Source organism: Aaosphaeria arxii, assembly GCF_010015735.1.
Source record: "Aaosphaeria arxii CBS 175.79 unplaced genomic scaffold BU24scaffold_2, whole genome shotgun sequence".
Taxonomy (NCBI): Eukaryota; Fungi; Ascomycota; class Dothideomycetes; order Pleosporales; genus Aaosphaeria; species Aaosphaeria arxii.
Genome location: NW_022983475.1, coordinates 3,083,412 through 3,110,049, shown reverse-complemented (window position 1 = coordinate 3,110,049; position 26,638 = coordinate 3,083,412). Strand labels below are relative to the sequence as shown.

At 50.9% G+C, this 26,638-nt stretch overlaps 7 protein-coding genes across 7 annotated transcripts; 4 read left to right on the top strand and 3 right to left on the bottom strand.

The window, feature by feature from the left end:
• Positions 1 to 1,075: 1,075 nt before the first annotated feature.
• Positions 1,076 to 2,227, top strand: BU24DRAFT_459265 (uncharacterized protein; the record flags this gene model as incomplete). Its single annotated transcript, XM_033531712.1, has 1 exon — positions 1,076 to 2,227. The coding sequence occupies one exon, from the start codon at positions 1,076 to 1,078 to the stop codon at positions 2,225 to 2,227; it is 1,152 nt and encodes a 383-aa protein (XP_033387951.1).
• A 379-nt stretch (positions 2,228 to 2,606) lies between these two features.
• On the bottom strand, positions 2,607 to 5,192 carry BU24DRAFT_123687 (uncharacterized protein). Its single transcript, XM_033520921.1, has 4 exons — positions 4,481 to 5,192; positions 4,253 to 4,428; positions 2,826 to 4,103; positions 2,607 to 2,756 (listed from the first exon to the last, which is right to left on the bottom strand). Exons 1-4 carry the CDS (start codon positions 4,912 to 4,914, stop codon positions 2,710 to 2,712), a joined length of 1,935 nt encoding a protein of 644 aa, XP_033387950.1. The 5' UTR covers positions 4,915 to 5,192; the 3' UTR covers positions 2,607 to 2,709.
• A 914-nt stretch (positions 5,193 to 6,106) lies between these two features.
• BU24DRAFT_123685 (Lumazine-binding protein) lies at positions 6,107 to 7,523 on the bottom strand. Its single transcript, XM_033520920.1, has 4 exons — positions 7,332 to 7,523; positions 7,143 to 7,265; positions 6,920 to 7,084; positions 6,107 to 6,837 (listed from the first exon to the last, which is right to left on the bottom strand). The coding sequence occupies exons 1-4, from the start codon at positions 7,360 to 7,362 to the stop codon at positions 6,446 to 6,448; spliced, it is 711 nt and encodes a 236-aa protein (XP_033387949.1). The 5' UTR covers positions 7,363 to 7,523; the 3' UTR covers positions 6,107 to 6,445.
• Positions 7,524 to 8,454: 931 nt separating this feature from the next.
• Positions 8,455 to 13,614, bottom strand: BU24DRAFT_448066 (uncharacterized protein). Its single transcript, XM_033530860.1, has 4 exons — positions 12,871 to 13,614; positions 9,060 to 12,801; positions 8,902 to 9,006; positions 8,455 to 8,846 (listed from the first exon to the last, which is right to left on the bottom strand). The coding sequence occupies exons 1-4, from the start codon at positions 13,373 to 13,375 to the stop codon at positions 8,612 to 8,614; spliced, it is 4,587 nt and encodes a 1,528-aa protein (XP_033387948.1). The 5' UTR covers positions 13,376 to 13,614; the 3' UTR covers positions 8,455 to 8,611.
• Positions 13,615 to 14,410: 796 nt separating this feature from the next.
• On the top strand, positions 14,411 to 17,946 carry BU24DRAFT_419219 (WD-repeat protein-like protein). The gene is made up of 5 exons (XM_033527162.1): positions 14,411 to 14,561; positions 14,621 to 16,444; positions 16,492 to 16,525; positions 16,576 to 17,605; positions 17,699 to 17,946. The coding sequence occupies exons 1-5, from the start codon at positions 14,445 to 14,447 to the stop codon at positions 17,862 to 17,864; spliced, it is 3,171 nt and encodes a 1,056-aa protein (XP_033387947.1). The 5' UTR covers positions 14,411 to 14,444; the 3' UTR covers positions 17,865 to 17,946.
• Positions 17,947 to 18,353: 407 nt separating this feature from the next.
• BU24DRAFT_342963 (uncharacterized protein) lies at positions 18,354 to 20,643 on the top strand (the record flags this gene model as incomplete). The annotated part of the gene is made up of 3 exons (XM_033523341.1): positions 18,354 to 18,960; positions 19,014 to 19,455; positions 19,737 to 20,643. 3 exons carry the CDS (start codon positions 18,354 to 18,356, stop codon positions 20,641 to 20,643), a joined length of 1,956 nt encoding a protein of 651 aa, XP_033387946.1.
• Positions 20,644 to 21,548: 905 nt separating this feature from the next.
• BU24DRAFT_123413 (uncharacterized protein) lies at positions 21,549 to 22,641 on the top strand. The gene has a single exon (XM_033520919.1). The coding sequence runs from the start codon at positions 21,751 to 21,753 to the stop codon at positions 22,375 to 22,377; it is 627 nt and encodes a 208-aa protein (XP_033387945.1). The 5' UTR covers positions 21,549 to 21,750; the 3' UTR covers positions 22,378 to 22,641.
• Positions 22,642 to 26,638: the final 3,997 nt, after the last annotated feature.

Genomic DNA, 26,638 nt, shown 5'->3' with positions numbered 1-26,638 from the left:
GGTAAGAGTGTGGACGGACACTGTCTATGGATACTGATTCGCAGAGACAGATTGAATGAACGGTCTGCATAGACAGTGCTGCCTGCAGGCGGCTTTGTTGAGTCAAATGACCCCAGCTCATCCAGTAGGTGGCGGTAGGTGCCTGATAAAAGTGAATGTATTTACAATCTTAGCAAGCCATGTCTGCCTGGCTATCCAGTGACATTGACAAACGAAATTACCATACAGCGTTGGACCGAATCAGAAATCGGGGGGACTGCTGGACGACTGTTGGGCCCGGTATTGTCTACGTCAAGGGTGGGGGAAACATTCTGAGTGAATGATGCCCACCTGGGTACTCAGTGGTATTGACAGATTACATACTCGTAATGGTGTTAGAAAAGGTCTGATATCGGGACAACTATTTGTGAATAATGGAAAATACGTCAGTAGTATGAGGGACGTTCCCAACGAACAATGTCTGGCTGGGTACTCAGTGATACCGAAAATCATCATGTCCGTATGGTAGTAATGTAGATATGACATCGATATGGAAGCTAAGTAGATAACTGTTGCGTGTAGTTAAATATATCTCAGTGTTGGTGACGGGAAGGACATTCTGAGCGTACAGTGTCGATTTGGGTACCCTAGAATATCAACATCGTTGACAAACTACCGTATTCACTCATAGTACCTTAGACCATGTCGAAATTCAGTAGCGATGCTCCACTACAACGTGCATCTTCTTAATTTTCCCTCGATTTCCTGTCTCAGATCCTCGAACCATGCATCGCCTTCGAGAATACCTATACAAAGCGCTCGACTATTTTCCGCCAGCCTACTGCCCACACACAAAGAAACTTACAACTGCATTGTGCAGACACTATGTCCCTACATAGGCAGCCAACATGCCTCTCTGCAACGCATATAAAAAGTGATAAATCTAATCTACCCGAGATCAAACTTCCTTCCCAAACACTTCTACACTTTCAGAAGTCGCGCACACCCAGATCGAAGTTATCACTTTCCCAAAAGTAACAAAAAAATCCCATCCAAATCCCGTTGAGCCCCTACCTGCCCTTCGCAAGAACCCACCATGGCAATACCAGTCGTGTCAACTACTACAAACACCACCAACATCGCCACCACAACAACCACCCACCCCCATCCCAACGCGACCCCCCAACCCCAACCGCAAAAGCCAACGCCACCGCAGACGTCCCCAAGCACCCCCAACCCATCCCAATACCTCCAAATCCCCAAAATAACAATCACGCACCCAACCATCAAACAGAAACTCCTGCTACACCCACACCCCCCCACCGCCGGCCACCGCCTCCAGCATGGTCAGCACCGGCACCCCGCGACCGACACAAACGCCCCAGACGTTCGCACCCGCGCGCACTCAGACGTCCGCATGTCGTTTGCACCTCGAAGCATGTCGGCATTCACTACAAGCAGGGGTGGCAGGGGTGGCAGGGGTGCAGTTGGACACTCCAAGGCGGCTGCGTGCGCGCCAGTAGTCACGAACGCGACGGTCCAGTGGATGGGGAACGCTGCGGGTCACAGGGTTTCCTCTGGAGGGGCAACACAAACGGATGTACGTCACCATTTCGTGGATCCTCGGCACAAGAGTTGGGAGTCGGGAGATGAGGCGTCGTTTGTTGTTAGCGAGAAGAAGCAGAGACGCTGGGGAGGCGAATGGGAGCATTTTTCGTACGAGAGGGAGCGGCAGAGGGGCGAGGAGGAGAGAAGGGCGAGGGAGAGGAGCGAATGGAAGCCGAATCCGGGGGTCACGTTTGAAGGGATGGATGGTCTTAGGGCTGTGGTGGCGAATCCGGGGGTTTTGAGGTTGAAGTCGAGGGAGGGTGGGAGACGGGGGAGGAGGGTTCCTGGTAATGGAATTGGGGGGTTGAAGACTAGGTCTGCGATTGGGAAAGGTGGAGGGGGGTCTGGGGGATACCAGGGAGGTTCTGGAGAGGGGACGAGAACGGAGAGGGCAGAGTGGAAACCGAATCCGTACGTCACTTTCGACAGTATGGGGCTCTGGCCTCCTGTCAGCTCCAATCCGGGTGTACTGCACATGCCTAGATACGACGATGGCAGTCTTGAAGTCCGCGAGATGTTGGAAGATTTCGTCGAAGGCCTAGGAGCCGGACTGCGAAGTCTGGTGAAAGGCGTGAGGAAGACGGTCATCCGATCTTGGATGAGTCCGAATCAAAGAGAAAAACTAACTGTTGTATCATAAGCTAGCTGTAAACATAGTCGAGTCCAATGTTGTAGATAGTTAGATAGATTCATGTTGTACGAGCTAGAACAGTTGTCAATATGAAAAGAAAGTCGAGATGATAAAAACTGCCTGATGATATTTTGTCCCTATTTCCTCCCAAGTCCAAAACCAAAAAAAGCTAGCCAACAGAACAAACCAAAGACGGAGAGAAGATGTTCAATTTTCGCACGACAAAACTTAACGCACAAAACGGCAAAAAATCAAAAAGCAAAGGAGAGGGGTATTGTCATTTAGCACAGGCCGCCCTCCAAGACAAATAACGAAAAATGAAGATTTGCGAGTCATCATACTGGTCGTGTGGTCGTTATCATTATTTCGTTTTCGTTGACTACCTAGAATCATTCTGCTCTTTATCCTCTTTTCTTTTTTCGGAGTTCTCCCTGGCCACCATAAATTGCACAATGTGGGAGGGGAGTCACGGTGCCACTGACGACGCTTGACTATCGTGTTCGGATGTTGTGGAATGTTTCCATGAAGTATAAGGCGTCTAACGTAGATATAAATTAGTTCGTGAGGTCAATTGGGGATGGTAGAGGGGATGGGACGTCAAACATACCTTCCCTCGAAGTGAACTGCAGCTGATACTTGCCCGACCGGCCCTGAGGAGGCCTATACCCGTCACAAAATACATACGGATGTAGGTCGCGGAACTGGATGGTCGCGTCGCCCACGAGCTTCATCCACTTCATATTCCCGATATACTGCGTGACGAAAGCGGTCCAGATAGGAATCGTCTTCATCTTGCCCCTCCGAGGGGTGACCTCGAACCTCACGCCGCCGGAGTCGCGGTCGCGGAAGATGCGGAATGCATGTAGCATGTGGCCGTCCTGGATCTCGCCGCCGTACTCTTGCTTCTCGCCCGGCTGGAAGAAGTCCTCGAGGCCTTCCGCGGTGCTCGTTTCATCCTGGGACTTCATGGCGACGAGGGTGCAGTAGAAGAGCACCATGCGCTCGTAGATCATGAAGCGGAGGTTCGCCCAGAGGTCGAGGTTGCCGTCGTCGCGGTTGACGCGGCAGAGCTGGAGGCAGGATTCCGTGCGGAGGACCTTCAGGCCGGTGAGCGGGAAGCAGTACCTGAATTTGCGGGCCGCGGAGTCCATGGTGAGGAAGAGGATGCGCGCACGGGAATCATCGGGGCGCCAGTAGAGGCGGACCCAGACGTTGGTGGCTTCGAAAGGCAGCTCGAGCACTTTGATGAAGCCTTCAGCGTCGAGGCGTTCGATCGATTGCGGCTGGTCTCGTCCTAGGCATTTCGTCTGCTCGCCGAGGATCTGGAAGGGAGTGCTGCCGTGGCGACCGTTGAAGATCTTCATGGACCAATGCGCGACTGGGCCCCCCGAATCATTGGAATGGGATGAGTACGTCTGAGACGAGGCCGTGGAGTACGTGGGCGACTGTGGGACCTCAGGGGCAGCAGGGGGAACGTAAGGAATTTCTCCGTAAACCGGCGTAGAGACTCGAGAATGACGCTTGGAATGCTTTGGCTGAGGGGGCGGTGGAATCTGGTGCGGTTTTGGAGGGGCCGGGACGTGACTGTACACAACCTGAGGTGGCGGTGGTGGTGGTGGAGGCGGCGGAGGGGGAGGGGGAGGAGGAGGTGGTGGATACATATGGCCAGCTGGAACATGAGAGTACATCGGCTGGCCCTGATGCTGTGGAGGTGGAGGTGGAGGAGGAGGCGGCGGCGGCGGCGGTGGTGGTGGAGGAGGAGGTGGTGGATGTGCGGTTGGGTGGACATCGTAGTGTCCACCATATGCTGAAGGATAGGTTGGATTTTTATGAATCTTTGGTCGAGGCTGTGATGGAGGATTCGGCATAGGCGTTTGTGCATGCCCTACAGTTTGGTTAATAGGGCTGATAATTATTGAAAAGGTATCAAGGCAGAATTATATGAATACTAAGTTCTGGATCTTGTAGGAGGATACGTCATAGGCCGTCACATAGACACATGGAGTAGAAATAGAAAGAATAGGGGGGCCATACCATAGGGACTAGGATCTCCAATGTTCAGTCTGCTGAAATATGTCTCTACGGGAGGAGGAGGTGGCGGCGGTGGAGGTGGTGGAGGTGGTGGAGCTTCAGCGGGTTTTGGTTCTTGTCTTCTAAGCAGACGATGAAGCTTTGGCCTGATTTGGTCCACCTCGTCATCGTTCGGTGCACTATGCACGATCAGAATTGACCAGAGAGCATAAGAGGACTACACAATCTTACCCTTTCAGGATGTCATACAATCCTTGGAGATAGCCGCGGTAGTATTGCAGCCGCAATGGCAGGTTGATACCTTCAGCCTCAAAGTTGTCACATGCCTTGGACCAAATACGGGGATACGGAGGAGTTCCGGGGAAGGCTCCAGGAAGTGGAGCTGACTTCTTTGATCTACTGAACATATCACGGATATCGTCCAGCGTGTAAGACAGACTCCGGAGCAAAGGTTCGAGGTCTCTCAGAATGCGGCCTGACCATCTGCCATAGCTGGACAAGGCCAGCCCCTCATCGAGGGTGTGGAGAGCATTGGAGATAGCCCACAGCTCGGCCATGTCTCCCGTGATCTCTTTGGCATACTGAGGAACCTCATCCTTGAAGACATAGAGCCCGGAAGCCACGTCCTCGGCGGCTTTGGCGTAGTCGAGCAGTCTCCAGTCCATGGTGGAGTTGCGCGTATCTGATTCGCGAATCGTCTTAGCGAGGGGTAAGGAAAATGGCGAGTCGCATCCTCCGAAGTGTTGGGCAGGAAGATGAAACCGTCTGATAAAAGAAAAGAAAAGGCGAGATTGGGGGAAGAGAGGTCGATGAGGAGAAAAAAAGTTTGACGAGGCGACAAGGCTGAAAAACGGACGGAGGAGTCTATGTAGGGTAACGTGCCCTTGACGTGGTCGAGGATCAAAGGTGCGTGCGGAGGGAAGAAGTGGTGAGGTGTGAGGACTGAGGAGTGCAGCAGCAACAACAGCAGCAGGCCAATAGATAAATTATGCCCGAACCTAAAACCTCCCTACACTTTCTCGCTGCATCCTCATCTTAGCCGCAGCCTCTCCACTTCTATTAGCATCCGTTTTCCACTCTCCAGTTCCCAATTCCTACTCTCTGCTGTCTTGTCTCCTCTTCTGTCCCTTCGCTTCGTGCGTAACTTATTAATATTCTCCTCCTTTTTTGGGCATCTTCGATCATTGATCTTTCGTTTTGGCCCCCACCCTTTACAAAGCTTTTACTCTTCCCGCATCGTCTCGTCCTTGTCCTTGATCAATTTTTTCTGCATTGAATCCTGAATTCCGACTCTTTCTGACCCTCGTGCATGTCGTGGACCGAGCAATTTGCGGCAATGGTGGCATGGCGTGGACGATGGCTTTTCCCGTGCGGCGCAAAAGATTAGGTGCTGATCCGATTCCAGCGACGAAGAGCCGTAGGGCCAGACCAGGGCCTTGAACAGACCAGAGATCATCGCATATTCGATACAATAGTTAATTCGTCTGGATCCACCAAGAATAGTTGCTGCCTTTGGCGGCGTCGAGCATTTGGCTTCTTAATTAACAGACATGTCTGCCTGATCGAGTCGTATGCTCGTGTTGCGTTTGTTCTTGTACAGTGGCCAAGTGGAGTGGTGAGATGGGAAACGTCTCAAGTTCTGATTCGAGCAACATTCCTTTCTTGCATGTCAGTTCAGTCGGTCAGTCGGGTCGAGTATGCAAGATGAGGGAAAGGTGCATATGCTCCCAGGCAGCAACCTCCATACTCGGCATATGCTAAACGAAGGCCCGATATAGATCATGGTATGACAGTAGCAGATAGTTTCGAAAAATAGACAGCAAAACGGAATAAGGAGAGAAGCAAAAGTCAAAGCAAACAAACATTGAGCGTGGATAGATTTGAGTTTATATGGCGTTTGCTGGATGTAGGGAGCCAGACAGGGAGGGAGGGCTGCGCCTCACTTCTTCATTCACGAGCCACCACACCCATCCACTAGGCATTCATCCCCGAATCGCCAACACCCTGATACTCCATCTCTTTGGGCTTTCTCTATGGTCAGGTTTGTAGCCCCCAGACTTCATTGTTTGCGTCTCCTGCCAAAACTCTTCAAGATCTCGGCAAGCCTTGCCTTGTTATCCGACGAACTTAAGTTGCTTCAGGTAAGTGTATATCAAACGGTGCCGTATGCCGGCTACCATTTCCATATCTTCCATCTTATTTGCCCAATGCCTCGAGCTTCTCATCCACAAGCCTCGAGACCATTTTCTCGAGTATGGCAAACTCTCCGTTCGCCGTGCCCTCGAAGTACCCAGTGACACTCTTCTCCACATACTTGCCAACCTGATCGACCTCGACGTTGACATGCTCCCCTGGCTTCTTAGCCGCCGTGACGACCTTCTCTTGCGTATACGCAATCAACATGACCTCCCACCACCCCTGGGGACCATCCTCGACCTTCGTGACCGTCAAACTCGCCCCATCCACTGTTATGAACCCCTTCTCGACAATGTACCGCAACACAGCGGGGTCCCGTGGCTTGAACCGGAACGTGAGCGCATTCCCATCCGGTGTAACGGACTCTATGCTCGCTATCGTATCAACATGCCCTATCAAACACCATCAGCACATGCTCTGCCCGACTCGACAACCACCACCTGAATTATAAAAACCACCGCCCGAGACACCTACCTTGAACCATATGCCCGCCCATGCGCGTAGACGCCGACACCGCACGCTCAAGATTGACCTTCGAGCCCTGCTTCAAGTCGCCCAGGTTCGTGCGCCGCAGCGTCTCGGGCGCGACGCCAACTTTGAAGGACGTCTTGTCGAACTCGGTCACCGTGAGGCATGTTCCTGTGCATCGCGAGTAAGAACCGTGAATAGGGGTAGCTGGATGGGTATATATACATACCATTGACACTTATACTGTCGCCCAGGTTCGCATCGCCGAGAATGTCCTGCGCGTGCCCGATCGTCAGGGACGTGCCGCCGCCTCCGGAGGAGGACTCGTCGAGTTGCTCGAGGGCGGTGACGGCTGGGGAATTATGTCAATGATCTGATGTGAAGTGTGTCGAGGATCTGGGAATCAGGGGGTACTTACTGCCTATTATCTCAACGAGGCCTGTGAACATGGTTGCGGTGACGATGCTTTGGGTGGGAGGTCGATGGTGGTTGGTGGGGGGGCGCGGCTGTGAGGCACAGCCGCGGTCGGTTTCTTCAAGTTGCGGAGCTCAGTCGGTGGTGGTGGGGCTTCTCCGATGTCGACATACAATAGATAGCTCCGTGTGTCATATGACTATTAGCAGTACATTTATTGTCTACAGATGATATGGACCTAGGTACTCAAATTTCGACAATAATGGGAGTATGCTCATAGGATCAAATGCACTAACTATACCATTCGATTGTTATTGATTCCTATTGCAAGTGTAAATCCAACCGATTCTGATAACTTATCCTGCCAAATCCTATAACTACCTGTCCAGCCAAGTCCATAACTATCCAGCCAAATCCTATAACTATCCAGCCAGTTCTGATAACTATTATTGGTATCCGAGTTCCAGTCAATTCGATCACAATTGTAGGGACAAATCCACCAACCCAATCCCTTTCTCCGCAACCTAGAAACCCTCATAGACGGGTTAGGTACCTTACAGAAAGCAAGCACCTCTTCAGGCCGGTCACAACGTGACATATGAGGCGTTTTGACCACGATATGTACATATTAGGCGTTGTCTGACTATTCTACAGACACGGACGTCCCGTTCTGCAACACCATTGGACGCGGTGGCGGTGGACGTCCCGTTCTGCAACACTTAGACGGAGTGGCAGTGGACGTCCCGTTCTGCAACACTTAGACGGGGTGGCAGTGGACGTCCCGTTCTGCAACACTTAGACGGGGTGGCAGTGGACGTCCCATTCGAGACCATTGGACGCGGTGATGGCGCACCTCTCGACCCCATGCCAATACCCAAAACGCCAGTAGACTAATATATAACATATCTCCTCAGTGCAAGCACAAAAAATTCTAATTCAAAACTCAAAGCCTCCTTGAAAAAACGGAATTGACTTCATAAGTTGTTTGATTTAATATGTTGCACACTTCTCATTCTCCCTGGGTACCTCGTGGCCTACAACTCACTCGGATACCAACGTCCTTCTTACCTGCAACGTCTGACAGGGGCGAGCGACTTCAAATTGGGGTGAAAGGGAAACATCGTTGGATCGATACAGGCATTGATCTATTCAAGCGTATGTCTACGTCTCTAGGAATTCTCTATCCACTTCTCGTCATGGCACAACCTGCCTATCCACCGCTAAGTATATACGAAGCTTGATAACATGCTATGCATGAAACATAATCGGCGCTGACTGTCTAGTCTATTCCTGTACATCTTCCATGGGCTTGCTCTGTACATCCGAAGCTAACTGCTTCGTGGCGTTGTTGTTGTTGCTGTCAATGCCAGGACTCGGCAACGGCGTTTCGAAACTGTCCTGCGCGGCTTTTGACGCTGCGGCGGCGGCTGCATCTTTCTCCCGCTCCTGGTCGAGACCGAAGACGTCGGGCATCTTTTCGCTGAGATTGATGGCGACGAACGATTTGGGGAGTTTCACACTGGGAGGGAGGATTAGAAGGACGTACGAGACATCGGGGGAGGTTAATGACATACGTGTGGAACTTCGCACGAAGGGTCTCGAGGACTTCCTTCCAATCGTGGTGGGCGGTGAGGCTGCGTCGTGGGGAGAAGCCGATCATGTGGCGGGAGTCGAGTTGTCTAGATAGTCAGTAAAGATTCATTCCTGTGCAGGAGGGGAAGAAGGAACGTACATATCAAGGGGTGCAAACGCATGGCATCCTGGCGAGAGCGTGATGCGAATGCTATAGTTAAAAGTGTGTGGCGAGTTGTCAGTAGTCGTGTTCTCGGATTCATACAGTTCGAATCCGATCTGAGATAGGTAATCAAGCTCGGGGATGGCATTGCGCTCGATCTTCGTGTTGATGCCGCCCTCGAGAATGCAATTGAGTAGAGTATAGATGTGGGATTCCTTGGTGAAATAGAAGAAGCACTTTGGCGCATCCGAAGCCTGCAGCTCCTCAAGATCTTCTACGATCTCCTTCAAAAGTGGAAGAGACGTGAGCAGACCAATTTCGAGCTTTTCTTCGCTTTCAATTCCATACTCCTGAGGGCCGATGTAATCGAAGAGGACTTTGCAAAGATGATACATCTCGCGAAGCTTAACCAGTCGTGCATCAACTTGGGCTTTGTTCCCTGCGCTGCTGGTTGCTCCGGTGAAGAGCTTGAAGTACGATTCATGCGGATAGCTAGGAATCTCAGCAGGCTTAATGGCAATCTCGGATTTCCTCCTGAAGCCCATGCGCTGTGCAATGTTGACACGTTCGGGAGCTTTCTCCGGTCCCTTTTCGACTAGCTTTTCGGCTGGCATGTCTCTCGTCTCGTTCTTGATCTGCTCGGCAGGCATGGGCCGTTTCATTTGACTGTCCACCGATGGCTGCCTCGATACATTCTCCGATACTGCTTCTTCGTCGAGAAAATTTTGATCAGGCGTGAATACCCATTCAAGGAAAGGTCGGTTGTGGAGTGCGTCAAACTTCATCGTATCATAAAGTTCCGAAATCTTGCTTGGGTCTACCTTTTCAGCATCGCCGAACTCCTTGAAGAGCTTCTCCCAGCGCTCTCTAAAGAGCTCGGGCCCCTCGCCACTAATACACCAACGCTTCTGGATATTGTCGATTGATGAAGCCTGCGGTTGTCCTGAATTTGATGAATCATTAGAAGGGCTTGCAATAGCGTGTAGGGATGAGACTGCACCGGATTCGATCTTTTTAAAGTTATAGTTCATAACTCGCTGGTGGAACCTCATCAGTTCAACAACCTGTCTGCCAACAACGGCGGGCTCAGGAGTGTCCTTGGGCCAGACAAATTGGGGAGGGGCTTTGTCGCCTTCCCGAAGAAGAGTCTTAAGCTTCTTCTTTACTTTGTCCATGACATCCTTGGCAGCGTTCGAATCATCAAGAAGGTCCTTCCGGATCGAGATATTCTCGTCGGGGAAGTGATCTCTATCAAGAAACTTGGCTGCAAAGATCTGAGCACTCGTAGTAACACGCCGCTCGGAGCTGCTGAAGATCGACACATCGTCGAGAACATCTCTGTTCATCAGCAGCAGATCGTTGCGGAAGTTGGTTGCCATGTCTTGGGCTTGATGGCGAGCAGAATGGGTGGGTTCTCCGCCCCATTTGATAATCAACTGCAATTTGTCCAGAATCAAGTTGTTCTCAGCCGCCGAAATACGGGACATCGTGACACCTGACATGGAATCACTTCTCTTCTGGGCCAAATTGATGTCTGCCGGATCAACCGTAGAGTTCGACCTTTGTCTGTCCGGGGAGTCCTCAACTTCCTGTCCTGGGAGCATCTCCTCTTTCCTCCTCTTCCGGAACATTGGCTTGATTTGGACTTTGGTGCCCGGCCAGCTTCCTTTCTTACTAAGAACAATCCGTAGCTCACGCAATTTCTTTGGGTCTTCCACGCCTTCTTTGATAGCAACCTTGACCGCGTTGCTAACACTCTGCAGGGCAGCTTCTCCAATCAGCAGAACCTCTTGATCATGGCCTTTGAGCAGATCGACGAAAGGTTTTGTGTGAAAAGTGTATTTGAACTTTTGCTTCGGTGTGCGATCTGCGTGTCGAATGACGGACACAACTCCTTTGAGCTTCCACTGCGCTTTGGAGGCTGGCGGCGGTACGTTGACCTGATCATCCGACTGCGAATGTTGAATCTCTGATTGCTGATCATCCTCTTGGATGGCAGGAGGTAATACTAGATCCGGCTCTGACCTTGGGATACTCGGAGCACTTGTCACATTATTCCCATATGATTTCTCGAAACTAGGACTGGCAGTAATCGGAGTATTGCTGATTGAGCCCTCCGGCGAGGACGTTGCATTCCCTGAATTATGGCCTGATCGAATGTGTGGATGATGGCCTGCGAGTTTTGACATGCTGGGTGATTTGAAGATACCTTTCAGTGCCTGTCGGTGGCTACCTGTGTTCTTCCGTGACGATTCAGAAGAGTGCTTCTCCGGCATGTCAATGACGTCGTCCACAACAGCCGATGAGGTGCTCTTGCGCTGTTTGCGCTGGATTTCCTTCTCGAACATCTCCTTGAGAATCTGCGCGGCTTTGTCGTAATAATCACCATTATCCTTGACAAAACTCCAACCGTTGACGTCAATCACGTAGCTACGATCACCACAACGGAGCAGGTCAAATCCACACACGCGCTGTCCGAACCCTTCGGATATTCTCGAGGCCATTGACGCCTCAGCATCGCTCAATTTCGTAACGTAACGGACTTCTTTCCCGCTGGGGTTGCGCTTAACAAGTCCATCCACGACAGGAGATTTTCTTGTCTCTGCGTGGCAAAAGTTGGGTCCAACGGTGTAGGCCTTAACATCTTCGGCATTTTCGACTTGCAGGAACTGCTCGTATATGTAGCTGCTCGTGGGATCAGTGATAGATCGTGGGACATCCAGGGTATCATCTTTCTCCGAGCTCTTATTGTTGACCTTTCGAAACAATCGCCTGCCACCTCCACCATCTGCCTTGTGAAAGTAGATGTTGATGTTATGATCCTCACCGCTCACGGGCTTCTCCACGAATGGCTTGGTCAGCACGACACCGTCGACACGAATAGCGTTATTATCGTCCAACATTTCGACTTGTTGCGGTGGCGCAACACCTCCACCAGTACCGTCAGAAGCTCCAGGTAAGGTGATGCCCGTTCGGTCGTGCAGGATTTTGGCAAATTCAGGGGAGGCCAGCTTGGGGCCTCCATCTCGACTGACTTCCACTCTGTCCGGCGTGGGCACTTTCAGCTGATCTAGAATTTGCAGACACAGACGTCGATCCCAGAGAACTTGTTGCATTGGTAGGTCATTGACACAGAATGGCTTCCGCAAGCGCGCGTAAGCAATGGCCTTGTCTAGAGGGAAGCCATCGGAGAAGAAGGAGATCAGAAAGTCGCAGACTGGCCAATTTTCAACGGCTTCGTCCAGGATGATCTTGTCTCCAAAGATCTTGACCTCGAATTCGTCTACAAGTTTGCCAAAGATGTTGCGTGCTGGCTTACTTCGAGCTTTAGACTCGAGGGCACAAACACCAATTATTCCCTTCGTTGGCTTCCTTGGTTCGCGGAAGTCCCTGCTCGCAGGACTACTTGCGGCAGTACTTCCACTGATCCGTCTTTGTGCCGTTGTCCGACTCCGCGAGCGCCTAGCGTGTGTGTTGTCGGCACGAGCAGCTGGTTGACCGGCTTGAGCCTGAGAAGAAGTAGTGGTGGTGGAATTGTTGTTGTTGCTGTTCGTTGTGGGGCTTGTAGCAATCTGCGGGGAATGGATGGTGCTTTCTTTGCTACCAGGAGGGAAGAGGAGCTGGGTAGGAGATACGTTTGGAGCGAGACTGCCATTGTGGCTCGAGGTTGTGACCGAGAGAGAAGATGCGGCAGTCGTTGTGCCTTGCGAAGGGCCATCAGTCTTGCCTAAGTCTTTGCCTGAGCTGGTGTCAGTATTCAATGCTTCGCATGGATGCAGCGGAACAATAGATGAAAGGGAAGTAGTACTTGTAGAAATACCCTCTGGCTCTGATTCCGCGACCGAACTGGGACCGCTCAATCCCCTAGCGTTGTTCATTATGGCAGATCCTAGTGAATACAGAGAGGAAAATGACATGCGATTGGACTCGACATCTGCGTCCGACCTTGTGCGGCCTGAGGAGTCTGGGGTGGCGTGGGTCTTTGCGGAGGGATGGGCCTCGGAACGTAGGGATTCGAGGGTGGGAGTGGTGGAGTCAAATTCTTCGTCAATGGCAGAGCCGCCTCTCAGGGCAGTGATGGTGTCGAAAAGACTCTCTGTTTTAGAGGGACGTCTAGCGGGATACTGCCTGACTCTTGGTGGTAGGCTAACGCTGGCTCGTTCGACGTTGGAGCCACCTGTTTCCGGCTCCGACGACCGAGCCTTGCGACTTGCCGGAGTGGAACCGCTGGCTGAAGAGGCAAGTGGGTGTTGGGAGGTCCATGATCGCGAGTTCTCTGCGCTGTGTGTGCGAGAGAGGGAGAGGTTTTCCATGTGGCTCTGCGAAGCGATTGAGGATGTCGCCCGTGCTGTCGGTGCTTTGGTGTGGCTGGAATTTCCTGGAGTTTGTTTTTCTGGGGACAAGCGAGTATTTAATTAATCACTCCGAGTCCCAGGGCCAAGGGGGGAACTATAAATGGTAGTTAGTATAACGAGTAAGGAAAGGAAAGGTGTGATCTGATTTGATTCGATTTGATTCGACATCAGTACAGGTATTAATCACCCAAGAAAATGGTGGGCGGTGTGCAAGCGGGCGTCAATGACGTACGTATGTATCTATGAACAGTACTCGAGGTACTTGTAGACAACCTACTCGTATCTAACTAACGTACCTTGAAACTAGGCGAGCGAGCGGGGGGAATTGGGGCGTCTTGATGTGCAAGGTGTCCGAAATAGTTGAAAGTGAATAGCTTGTATAGATAATGAATTGTTGAATTTTATCTCGAGGTTATTGCAACAGTGAAATGGGTTTTTATCTAGGTATCTACCAAGTCTGAGAGAGGGGGTGATACACAACTAAATCATCTCGTTAGGTACCTACGTGAATAGATAAGAAGCTACACCAAGTTCACCAACCATGGATGGGCATTTCAAGCAAGTGATCCGAATCCATGCACCAACAATGAATTAAGACGTTTTGTGTCTGCGACCATTGGTAAATATTAATCACTACCAAGTATCAACCCGCAATACTGTTACCTTCTTAATTTGTTCGAGGGAGTGGTGATGTGACCAGTACCACCCTACTCCGGGTCCGACGGACGGATGAGAGGGAAACTTGAAGGGCCCCTAGTCGTAGAAACCACCCCATTATGAGTAGAAACGATAATAACAATAAACATGTCCTGTAGGATCGTGAATGCAGCCAACGATTAAGATTCAGATCTCTAATTATTCTGTATCAGCTTCGTGCTCATTCGCTGGAACGGGATTCCTTGTGTCGATCATCTTGGCGATCTAATCTAATCGCATCTCCGTCTTCCGACAAAATCTTTTGCGCGCTCTTTGGAACAACATTTGCTGTGGGTGCTCTTACTTCCACATTCCACGAATCTAGTCGGCAATGTCTGGTCCCAATCTCTCAGGGCCCTCCAGTGGCCCTTTGGCCAAGAAGCAAAAGCTCGAAGTCGCCGCCAATGAGCCAGTCGCGCATGGCTCGAAGATCTTTTCTCCGTTCAGGGTATGGAAAGCTGTGCAATTAGTTGAAAATAGGAAGCTAACAACCGCGTCGCAATATAGACAGTAGGTTTGGTCTCTCCCACAAATGTTCCATTTACCTCCCTTCCTCTCGGAAAGACCACATTTCAAATCACAACTTCTGTCGGTCGGGCGCTGCAGACGTACGACCTAAAACGAGGACTGAACCTCGTCTTCATTACAAGACCACAAACGCCGGAGGACATAACTTGTACGCTGGCATGGAAGAAGTTTGTTCTTGCTGCTTGGGGTGGACAGGAGACGCATTCGCCGCGAGGTGTCTGGGTCTATCAGCGCGGAAAGAAGGTCAATGAGCTTGAGATCCCAAAGGGAATGAAGCACAATGTCACTCAACTCGCTGTCTTCGGAAGTTGGATTGTAGGCCAAGGACACACGTCGATTGAGGTCTGGAAATCCTCCACCTTGGAGCATTACACTACTCTACAGGGTATTTCGTCAAGCCCGCTTGTCGCAATTTGCACCATGCCGACCTATCTGAACAAAATCTTCGCGGCCAGGAAAGACGGATCTGTCGAGATCTGGAACCTGAATACCGGAAAGCTCCTGTATACTCTGCTGCCACCAGCATCAAGCTTTGGCGCCGTCACCGCTATGCAGCCGACTCCTGCACTTTCCCTCCTCGCGATTGCATACGAAGCCGGGCCTGTCATCATCCACAACGTCCGACTTGATAAGGAGGTCATGCGACTGAACCTTGGGGGGTCCACTAAGGCTCCTATAACCTCCATCTCATTCCGTACCGACGGACTCGGCGCCGGCGACGACGGACAGAAAGATGGTGTCATGGCTACAGCCAGCCTGGGAAATGGCGATATCACCTTCTGGGATCTCAATGATGGAGGGCGCAAAACCGGCACGCTTCGTGGTGCACATAATCCTCCGCCATCTGCGAACGGGGGAATTGGTGGCGGTGTCAGCAAAATAGAGTTCTTGCCCGGCCAGGCTGTACTCATCTCGAGTGGTTTAGACAATTCTTTGAAGAGCTGGATCTTTGACGACACACCCTTCTCACCCATACCCCGAATTCTGCATTCTCGTGGTGGCCATTCTGCCCCTGTCTCGAACCTGCGATTCCTGCCTTCCAACTCGGACGGCACAGATGACACTGGAAAATGGCTGCTCAGCGCAAGTCAAGACAGGAGCTTGTGGGGATGGAGTCTTCGACGCGACGGGCAGAGCACTGAACTCTCCCAGGGATCCATCCAGAAGCGAGCGAAGAAGATGGGCCTTCTTAATGGTGGTATGGCGGGCTCAAAGGCACACGGAGGCTCTGGCTCTTTGGAGGAACTTAAGGCTCCGGTCATTACATGCATCGCGGCCTCACTCAATCGTGATGGCGGAATGGGTGCAATGCCCGGTGTTACTGGCATCTGGGACAATGCTACAAAGCCCAAGGGCAAAAAGGCTCCCGAGGTCAATATGACTGGCTGGGAGAGTATTGTTACTGGCCACGCTGGAGACAAAGCAGCACGCACCTGGTTTTGGGGCCGCAAGCGTGCCGGAAGATGGGCGTTCGACACTGGTGATGGAACAGAAGTCAGGAGTGTTGCGATCACTGCTTGTGGAACGTTCGCTCTTGTCGGATCTGCCGGGGGTGCATTGGATATGTACAATCTCCAATCCGGACAACATCGCAGGAAATATCCGGCTCCATTGACGCAGAATGAAGCCAAACGACTAAGAATCCAACAACTCAATGCAGAAGAGGCTGGCACTGGTTCGGAATTTTCATCACAGGCAAAATTTACGAAGGGTCAAGGCAAGCACAAGGGTGCCATTACTGGCATTGCTACTGACAGTCTCAATCGGGTGATCATCAGCTGTGGAGAAGACGGCAAGTTGAAAGTAAGGTCTCAATGTCTACCATGACGTTCGTGTGCTAATGATTACAGTTCTGGGACTTCGGCACTGGATTGCTTCTTCATGGTTGGTTTACTCTTACGTTATTGTCAAGCAACTTGAACTGACTTGCATAGAAATTGACTGGTACCCTATGACGAAAATCGTCAATCTCCGTTACCACCGCGGTAGCGATTTGGTAGCTCTCAATTGTGATGATGGCTCTATCCGAGTCGTTGACATCGAGACCAAGAAACTCATTCGCGAGTTCTGGGCATCTTCATCGCACAGTCAGATTCGTACTGTTGACTACACATTTTCGAATGATGGCAGATGGATTATATCTGCTGCCTCGGACTCTGTGGTCCGAGTGTGGGATCTTCCAACGGGTCATCTCATCGACGCAATGAGATTACCGCAGCCATGCACTACTATTGCATTCTCTCCCACAGGCGAGTATCTCGCCACTGCACAAGAGAACGCTGTAGGAATCGACATTTGGACCAATCGATCATTATTCACGCATGTTTCTACGCGTCATATTTCCGATGCCGATATCGCTAATATGACTGGACCAAGTACTTCTGGCGAAGGTGGTGTCGGTATAGTGGAGGCGGCAACTGAGGAGGAAGTGGAGGATGATACCGAGGACGCGATTGCAGTCCCAATCATGGACCAATTGAGCGAAGGTGTCACGACCCTCAGTCTTGTACCGAAAGCCAAATGGCAGACACTTCTACATCTCGACGTGATTCGAGCACGCAACAAGCCCAAGGAGGCCCCGAAGGCCCCAGAGAAGGCCCCATTTTTCCTTCCCTCGCTCTCAGAGAAGCCATCTTCTATCATCGAGTCGAAGAACGCTGCAACGATAGACACACTGCCTGTCCCTACGGAGGAACCCAAGTCCCGTATCTCTTCTTCGTCGCTGACCTCGAAGACGTTGGTCGCGACCTCCACGAATGAGTTCACTCGGCGACTTGCTCAAGCCACCGATGATGAAGATTATAAGCCAGTATTGTCTTATCTGTCGTCTTTGAACCCATCGGCTGCCGATCTCGCCATCCGCACACTTGATACTATGGAACCGTACACCGAGCTGCAAACCTTCATCCTCGCTCTAACGTCGAGATTGGACGAAAGGAAAGACTACGAACTAGTCCAAGCATGGTAAGTGCATGATATACCCTTTCCTTATCCCTATGCTCTACAGATAGACCGTGTTCTACTAGAGATCGAGTGCTAATATGTAGTGTCTCGCAGGATGAGTGTCTTCTTAAGGATACATGGTGAGGTCATTGCCAGCAGCGAGGAACTCATTGGCTTGTTGAGGAAATGGCATGAAGGAGCTAAGCAAGAAAGAGAAAGAATTGGAGGTTCAATCGGATACAGCGTGGGTGTGTTGGGATTTGTGAGAAGTGCACGTTGAGAGACCAGGTACATAGCAACCGGGAGAACGATAGGACAGACGATCAAAAGTGATACCAGCCACAATATCAACAGTTGCATAGCGCATGCCTTATTCCTTACACCGTTTGTCTCGGCTAATTAATCGAAGGTACGAACTATTTTAAGGTCGGATGATATACAAAAATTGGAGTAGATTGATATCACGGTACAGAACGAGTGGCTGGATACTATTGGTGGTCTAGAGCTAGCGGGGTAAGCGAGGTGACTGTTCTCCAAAAGCGGACTAGCGGTGCGCAAGGCCGTCCGTCATCGTCTCCTCCTCGTTCGAACGGTCCCTCACAACGAACTATGTGTTTCCCCTTTGGACTCCAACCTCCTACTACACGGCACTGAACTACGCCACTTGCATGCTTAAAGCCGCGCTCGCATACAAATCTCTAGTCTACACTTTATACACGGCGCCAAGGCTCCTCTGATCCCCTCCCCGGGTGGGCGAGATGCTCACGGCATGGAAAGTTCAGGCAGCCAAGAGAGAGCCAACAAAGGGGGTCGCCGGTCTGGCAAGAAGCCCCAACCTATGAAGTTCATGTTCATCGACTCCTCGGATCATGGAGTGAATGCCAAACCTGATAAGGCCGTAAGGTCTTTCGTCATGCACCAGGCGCGTCGATCCAAGCCCTGGAGCACCCGCATGAAGGCTTCGAAGAGTCCCCCCGCGGATGATGAGGATAACGAGGCTCCCTACCAGGGGTTCGCACCTCACGAGACTCAGTCCGCTGGCGAGTCTTCGTTTCTGAACTTTGAATATTGGAGCTCTTCTGACACGAGGAGCCCCGATGCAAGGAGTGCCCTGAGCCTCGTGTCGCCCGTCAGCTCAGGCAGAAACAGCAGAAACAGCAGCTTGAGTACCAATAGCAGAAGAAGCAGTCGAGCACATGTAGTATCCCGCCCAAGGCATCGTCGCGGTTGCGATAATCCGGATTGTCGTGGAATCGGATGCCTTCCATCACCGACAATATCGTCCCGCCAGGACGGATTCGCTCTGGGGACGATGGATCCATTTGACAGTCTACCTGTGCAGACCGATCACAAGATGAGCTCATTGCTCGAGCACTGTAAGGCATCCAATCACTATCTCACAGAATGCATATTGAAACGCAGTGTGTAGTTGTATCAATCATCTCTCCTCGGCTGGTTCCTGTGGATTTGCACCAATCATCACTGGTGGCGAACGCTAAATGGGTAGTTGACTCGCTGAAGAATGCGACGAGCGCACCTTACATCTATGCGGTGATAACAACCAGTGCGCTTCAGCTCCAATCCATGGGCGTGCTCGACAATAGCGATACGCTTCGGTACAAAATACTGACCATCGCCGCGATCCACAAATTGATGAACGATACTCGTGCACAGATCAACGACGATAACATTGCCGCAGTCTTTATGCTCCTATGTCTGGAAGAAAGTCAGATCATTCCAGGTACCATGAATCCTGATTACAGTGATCACCAGCGAGCCTGGCACCGAAGAGGTCTGACGAACATGATCGACCAAAGAGGTGGACTTTCAAGCTTTTCTTCCAACAGAAACCTACAGATTTTCCTTCTCATGTAGGTCTCACCGTTCAATGCACTTCTATGATGCCACAGAACCCTATTTTTCAGGCGGAGGCTAGCGATCCTGGCCTTCAATCGCGAGCCAGACTCCACTAGACGTCTGATTAAGGCTTCTCATTGGCGGCCTTAACTTCCGATGATGAACACCTTGCATGCTCAAGGCCTACGGATCAGCGCGATCTGTTCACCTTCCGCCCTGTAATGCGGCACAGCCGCGCGTATACAGATCGCGCGTTGCTACTGTCCAATTATTCAAATCACTAACGCAATTATAGGCATAGTATGGCACATTCAATCTCCACCTTCCAGCCTCCGTACGCCGTTTTGCTCGACGGAAACGGACGTCCACAAAGTTATGACCTTCCTACCTTCCGACAACGTCCATCATCGGCTCGAGTGCTTCGTGCCTTCCGTGACCTCAAACTCGATGACCTCCTTCAGACCATCATCGGCGATATTGTTGTCTTCACGGGGGATCTGTCTGCCTGGTACGAGGATAGCAAGTGCCCTGTTGACCCTTTGGAGCTTCAAAAGCACAGCTGTCTGCTTCAGTATCGGTTGTTTACTTGGTACTCTGAAGCGCTTCCCTTAGGCGAAGAGCGCAATCCCATTGATCAGAGTGTGTGCCTAGCATTGATCATCTTCCTGGTCAAGACTTCCCAGCCATTTGATCCATCGTACCGAGCCATGATAGTTACGACAGTCAAAAAATTACGCGAGTCTTTGGCGCGAGAGACAATCTTCCGCTGGGCCAAGAGCCAGGAACTGCTGCTGTGGACATTGACTTTGGGAGAAATGGCAGCCCAGGGATCAAGCCAAGCAGGATCGTTCTTCCACTACTGCCCACTGATCTTTCCTGATACTGGCCTTGACAACAAGCCGACTGCGCAAGAATTGCTTGATAGAATGAAAAAATGCCTCTGGGTACCAATGCTCTTCGATGACGAAGTCTCGAGGCTCTGGATAAAGATGGGCGTTGCGAAGGGTGCGCAAATGGATGGTGCCGATGGAGCAGGCATGCTGAGTCCACAAATTGACAAAGACGATGTCGTGGGCCTGATGACGAACACAAGATTTTTCTCGGAGAAACAATCGACTTCGAGCCCTTCCTCAAACCCATCGCCGCCATCAAGCCATACAAGCCCGCGGGCGCAAGAAATTCACGACACTCATCTTTTGTAGGTGCAAAAGATGACTAATGAATATTTCCTTCTTCCTACTATTGTGTATGTTAGATAATATGACGTGTTCGCTCCGGCATTCATTCTGGAACAGACGAGGCGGTTGTCGGCAGCGTCAAAGTGAATCTTGAATTTTTCTCGACCGCTTTTACCCATTTTTCGACCCCATTCAGGAGAGGGGGTACATCAGCCTAGACCATCGGTGGGGATTCTTCGACTTGAAATAAACAAGACAAACGTAACACCTGCGTCGCTTTAGGGCTGGTAGGGCGGAATGGAGGGTGCCGACCGATCGCCTTGGATCGCTTTCGTCAAAGACATCAGAGCATTGAGCACCAATGTGAAAACAATGAGCGTTGCACGCAGAAAGAACCACAGCGGCCCGTCATCTCCACTCGCGTAGGGTAAATACTACCTCGTATACGCAGGAAAATCTCGTCACCACCTAACAGCCCTGTGGATTTGTCCATGGAAGAAATATCGCAACGCAACCACCCCACTCGTGGAAGGTCTCTAGAAGGCTGGGGACCCACTCGTAGAAGGATCATGGAAGGACTATCGAAGGCTTCTGCCCCACTCATGGAAGAATCCTGTTTTATTCCAGAAAGGCTACCCTGCCTCCTCTCGCGTACTTGTACAAGGTTGGTGGGAAAGTCCTCGCAAAGAACCGTAGCTGGCCGCTTCCCGCACCCTCTAATCCACATTCGTCCCTCAACCGCTCATAAACCCACTCCACATCTGCATCAGTCATCCAGCCATCGAACGCACCTCCGCACATACCACGGTTCCGCGACTCACCACCCGCTCCTTCAGATCCAAAAGTGGCATATGACAAAATACGCTCCAAGCCATCACTGGGAAGATTGCGCAATGTTGTTATACTCTCCGAAAAACCAAGACCATGACAAACATCACACTAGACGGTCATACCAACCTCAAATCGACCGGCGATGCACAGAAAGGATGCGGAACTCTCCCACCGGCTGCTCGCTTACTCTGATTACAGACATGCTTAAACGTTCTGTGGAGGCAGACAAGGATAATTTACACTCGGAAGGCGCCGAATCAATGCTCGATAGGAAGAAATAATGTCTGCTACGTCGACGACATGCATACGCACCGTCTTGTCTTTCCTTTCCCAGCACACCTACCTGAACTGTCTACCTACGGCCATGGCTTCCGTCCATACCCCTGTTCATCCACGCCCGCGCCCTATCCTTTATGGTCGATAACCTCATTCTCAGTAAGCACCCTTCATGACGTCCACTCAACTCAACGTCCAGGCATCAAATCAATCCACCAATACAATGCGCATCCACACTCACGCCTGGTCTTGTATGCCCTGCCCTCCCGCGCGGTAAACCATAGGTCGAAGCGACTAGGTGACTGCAACACCCTCTCAATGCTGCGCTATGCTCGGTCGCTTTTCCCTATGCCTGCCCACCGACTTTACCCACATGCATGCCACGGGAAGACTACATCGACAAAGGATAATCATAGACCCAAGCCTTGTCTCTCTCCCACTCCGTCTACCTTGGCCGAGGAGATGTGTGAACCTTCTCGTCTGACAAACCACTGGCTGAACTCGCGGAGATACTGCACTACATTACACTATGCTGCACTACGAGATAATGCTATGGGATCCCCACGTCTCCACATGACAAGCAACCACGCTAGAACCCTCCATGCATACAGCTATGCTTCTTCGCTCCATGGTGAATTACCAATCGGATAAAAGACTTCGGCTTGAATGCTGGCTCGAGTTGAGAGCACCAGCCTTATGGCAGATAATGGCGTCGAACTTGGTGATAAGGGGGAACGTGTGTCAATACCACAGGCACTATGGTGACGATTTGACAGGATCTACTCCAGCATTGTACGCGTTGGCGTTATACGGTATTGGCATTACACAGTACCTCCAACGAAACCGGGTCTACGCCTTCACAAAGTCGGTGGTTGACACTCGGCACACGATTCCTCTTGTGCCGCGTACAAGCGGGTTGCTTCTGAGATATGGTTGGAACTGATTGCGATACAAACAACGCCGCACACCGTGTACGAAACATCAAGAGACATGAACATCATTGATCATAGTTTGAGATATCGCAGCACCGCGCGCGCGGTGCGACCTCGCGAGCGATCTACAGCATGGCTCCCATCTTCCATATGAGTTTCTCATCTTCATCCAGCGCATCGTTACATTTAACTTTGCCCGAATCTGATCGAATCTCGATGTCCGATCCAAACTAACTGAACGAAGCAATGCAATCCCATACTGGACCCTACCTTATCCACAATCTCACAAGCTCTGCGATCAACGCATCTTCTAGCCACATACACACAAGACACAAGATAGGAAGAGAGAAAGATGCATACCAAGATTATGTATCTAATCTCCCCAAAACTTGCATGCATATACGAAAAGCCTCTCTCTCAGAAGGGGAAAATCCTCCATGTAGCGAGAGTCCGGTCACGGCATCAAGCGAGCGAGTCATTCAGCAATCATTCAACAAGCCATTCAATCAACCCTATCGCGACAAAGTTACAGCGAACATCTTCCTCTTTTTTTCCCGTCCAATCGTGTCGGTCCCTGCGTAGCGCCTGCGCGACGTTAGGTGGTGATGTGTGGCAGGGATAGATTCTGTGCGGTGCGTTAATGCGGATTATTCAAGATTAGCTTTTTCTCCTTCCATCTCTTGTTCCTCCCTCTCCTTGTTCGAAATGGTAAAGCTTGAGGTCGATGGGTACGTCTGTTCTTTCTTTTTTTTCTTTCACATCTCGGTAGTGTCATGGTATGCGATTGATTGATTAGTTTGTGCGTAATTTCGGATTACATGTCATGGCAAAATTAAACTGGTCTACCAAGTGAAACTCTACTGTGTAACCTGCCTGTCTACGTCGTGAATACTCGCAGCTACCACTGTACGTTTCCGCGGTAGTACGTTTCCGCCAACACTTCTCGAAAGCAATCCCCAAAAACAATGCGAACAAAAAGAAAAAAACAACATCAATCCTCAGCAAGCAGCAAATATCACAATGTGCATCAACATAACATCACATCAACAAACTCGCATATTCACGCCACACAATCGTGCATGTATATGTGGAAGTACATACATGCACGTCTACACCCTACGCGACCTTGACTATCCGCAGGATTCCGGCCACCGGAACAACCACACCTCTGTCCCGCGATCGATGATACACAGCTTGGCCCTCTGCCTGCCCCGTTGCGGAATAACGTGTTGCGTTCGTGCAGTAGAGGTGTAACGGTTGTAAAATACCACTACCGCGCCTTATTCATGAGTTGACACCTCTGGGGGAGGGGAGGTGCAAGTACGTATCCGAGGGGAGGAGGGAGGGTCCTAGATGTTTGACGTTGGAGCGAGAGAATGATGAGGTAAGGTGTTGTTAAGCGAGAAGGGGAGGGGGTATTGTGAGGCTGGAGTTTGAAGATGAAGAGGAGGGGGTTCGGTGTGCGGGTGGGGGGTATCGTGAAGTCTTGGCTGGGTCTGGCTTGCGAAAAGACTTTGCACGCGCGATGGGAATGAGAAGGGGTGTGTTGGGTTAGATGTTGCGGTGTGAGAGGGTTCGGGCAGAGGGATTGTAGCAGAATGGCAACATGATATTTCTTTCTGCTGTAGATGTACGGAGTCGAGCAATTGTTACTTTATTTATAAATGTACAATTTATGATGCTTCAAACTACAACTTCATATACGAATATCCTCATCCTTTCAAAAAGAACAGAAAAACCAGCACGAAGTCTCTTCCATGCTATCTCCTCCAAAACCCCGAGTCCAACTCACCTCAAACCCAACCCCAAGCCCAAAATTCAAAATCCTTCGTCCGAAGCCCAAGCGGGTACTCACGATGATTTTTTTCTTCCTCATTCCCCATCCGCCTTGCTTTGAAATTCACAAGCAAAGAAAAACTCTTTTCCACCACTAACCCCCCACCCATTTGACAACTGAGAAAATTTTCTACCTGCCCTACGCCGATGACAGCGAGCACCCTGCCATTCAACAGTGGGACCCTCTCGTCCCGTTGTCTGTGGGTCGCTCTCTACTTTGTATTCTTCGACCCACTTGGACGTAAAAATTACATACACAGAAAACCGCATTTGTTCTGTCCAACTCGCTTAGAGCGGGAGTGCTAGGGATGGATTGTCGATGGGTTTTCCGGCCCGCTCTGCTCGCTCATTAGTGAGGTTTACGAAAATATCGTACAGCGCGAAGAGAAAGGAAAATTCTTTCTTCGTAGTCTTTTCGTGACTATCGTCGTCCGTCGTATACTATCCGGCCGGTCGGACAGGGGTATGGTGTGGCTGGTGCGTTGACTTTGTTGTTCCTGGCGTTGTGTGGCGCAAACTGTGTGCCGAGGCAGACCGGTCGATCAGTCGAGTCGTTCGTTGGTTCGGTCGGTCGGGCGGTCGGAGTTTGGGTTATGGAGATTAGATCTCTTGATGCTCGTGGCTCTCCAGGGGAAAGCGATGGGGTATGACGACGGGTGGTGCGAGGGCGTGAGATGTTGGAGATGTAGATCCTACGATGACGATTGTGAGGGGTTGAGGTCGTACCATGCGGTGCAGCACGATACAATCCGTGGTGATGCGATGCGATATGATGCGATACAATTTACTCACGACAAGCAAGTCCGGACTCACGCACCTCGGCAACGAAGCCCCATCGTCCTCGTACGAAGGGAACAGTTATCACGAGACGGCGCGGAGATACACAATTTTGAGGTCATTGGAGATCGAAGATCATCACCATCGCGAGCGATAGTTGGTGTTTGTTTACATCCGAGATATGTCCAGCCAGAATCTCAAATACAAGAGATCTGGTCTTAGTATCCCCCTCCGCTCACCTGTCCGTGCCCGTAGCCTGCCAATGAGAAGCTGATCTACTTGTCGCTCTGCATTTTGTATCAACATTTTTTGACGCAGTACATAGGTGGTCCGAACAACTCCCATTGCTGAGCCGTAATGACTCTTCACCTAATAGATCGATCCTAGGGCCTGTGCGAGATTGTGCCAATGACAAAAAGCCCTGCTGTTTACCACTTCGCAGTTTTTCCTTCTTATCCCGAAAATTCTGTATGCAGCCACTGTTATGTCGGTTGCTCCCGGAACGCTGATTCCGTAGCTCCGAGGGGTGTCCGGACATCGAGGTCAGAGACCATTCACCATCCACTCGTACAACAGGTACGACTGACTGAGCCTCGAACGAACGTGATTTGATCAGTTCCGTAGTACAATGTCCACGTTACCTGGTAGTGATCTTTTGATCTGGGGGAGGCGCAGGCGGGGGAATGATGAACGTCGACGGACGAACGAACGACCGAGTGTAGTCAACCCCAGTCCAGTTCCCTGTGGACAGGAACGACATGCAGATCTCATGATCTCAAGTCCGTAGTTTGATGTCCCTCCCCCATGCTCATGGATGGCCCGGGACCGAGATCATTCCGAGGGTCTAGGTACGTACATGCTCGTACGCAATACGCTCTATACGTACAGCGTACTCGTACAATACACCTGATTGCCTATTTCGTACATACGTGCAGCAGTTATAGGATCGCATGATTTGAATTAAAATGCAGATCTCCCGTCCCTACCAAAGCCTCGCTCTCGCTCTCTCTTCGAATCCGGAGAAGAGTAAACATCGCAGGTCAGGCCATCGAATCCGACGTTCCTATTCCCTTGGATAGATACCTGATTTATTGGCTCATGCATTATTGATGTCCTCCATGTCCACGTCTCTGTCTACGTCTGCATCCACGTAGGTATCTAGATCGTTCTTCAAAGCAAGTGTGTGAATATGTAGATGCCTACCGCTAGTCACTCTCTGTATGTGTATACGTACGTGTAACGATGAAGCCTAGACCGGTGAACTCTGATCCCCACTGTGATTGGACGAACCCCGTACCCCACTCTCCGGATACGTCCCAATTGATCATCCATTTTTTTGCACAGCATATCATCAAGCAATTTAATTC

What these genes read in the sequence shown, in the direction of transcription:
- BU24DRAFT_419219 (XM_033527162.1), top strand. Translation starts at nt 14,445, where the DNA reads ATGTCTGGTCCCAATCTCTCAGGGCCCTCCAGTGGCCCTTTGGCCAAG. An exon ending in AGATCTTTTCTCCGTTCAGG is followed by an intron (nt 14,562 to 14,620) that starts GTATGGAAAGCT and finishes GTCGCAATATAG; the next exon opens with ACAGTAGGTTTGGTCTCTCC. An exon ending in TACGAACTAGTCCAAGCATG is followed by an intron (nt 17,606 to 17,698) that starts GTAAGTGCATGA and finishes AGTGTCTCGCAG; the next exon opens with GATGAGTGTCTTCTTAAGGA.
- BU24DRAFT_123685 (XM_033520920.1), bottom strand. Translation starts at nt 7,362, where the DNA reads ATGTTCACAGGCCTCGTTGAGATAATAGGCA. An exon ending in CGACAGTATAAGTGTCAATG is followed by an intron (nt 7,085 to 7,142) that starts GTATGTATATAT and finishes CGCGATGCACAG; the next exon opens with GAACATGCCTCACGGTGACC. An exon ending in GGGCGGGCATATGGTTCAAG is followed by an intron (nt 6,838 to 6,919) that starts GTAGGTGTCTCG and finishes GGTGTTTGATAG; the next exon opens with GGCATGTTGATACGATAGCG.
- BU24DRAFT_448066 (XM_033530860.1), bottom strand. Translation starts at nt 13,375, where the DNA reads ATGGAAAACCTCTCCCTCTCTCGCACACACAGCGCAGAGAACTCGCGA. An exon ending in GCCAGAGGGTATTTCTACAA is followed by an intron (nt 12,802 to 12,870) that starts GTACTACTTCCC and finishes ACACCAGCTCAG; the next exon opens with GCAAAGACTTAGGCAAGACT. An exon ending in GCGTTTGCACCCCTTGATAT is followed by an intron (nt 9,007 to 9,059) that starts GTACGTTCCTTC and finishes CTGACTATCTAG; the next exon opens with ACAACTCGACTCCCGCCACA.
- BU24DRAFT_123687 (XM_033520921.1), bottom strand. Translation starts at nt 4,914, where the DNA reads ATGGACTGGAGACTGCTCGACTACGCCAAAGCCGCCGAGGACGTGGCT. An exon ending in TTGTATGACATCCTGAAAGG is followed by an intron (nt 4,429 to 4,480) that starts GTAAGATTGTGT and finishes GATCGTGCATAG; the next exon opens with TGCACCGAACGATGACGAGG. An exon ending in TGGAGATCCTAGTCCCTATG is followed by an intron (nt 4,104 to 4,252) that starts GTATGGCCCCCC and finishes ACCAAACTGTAG; the next exon opens with GGCATGCACAAACGCCTATG.
- BU24DRAFT_123413 (XM_033520919.1), top strand. Translation starts at nt 21,751, where the DNA reads ATGCATACGCACCGTCTTGTCTTTCCTTTCCCAGCACACCTACCTGAA.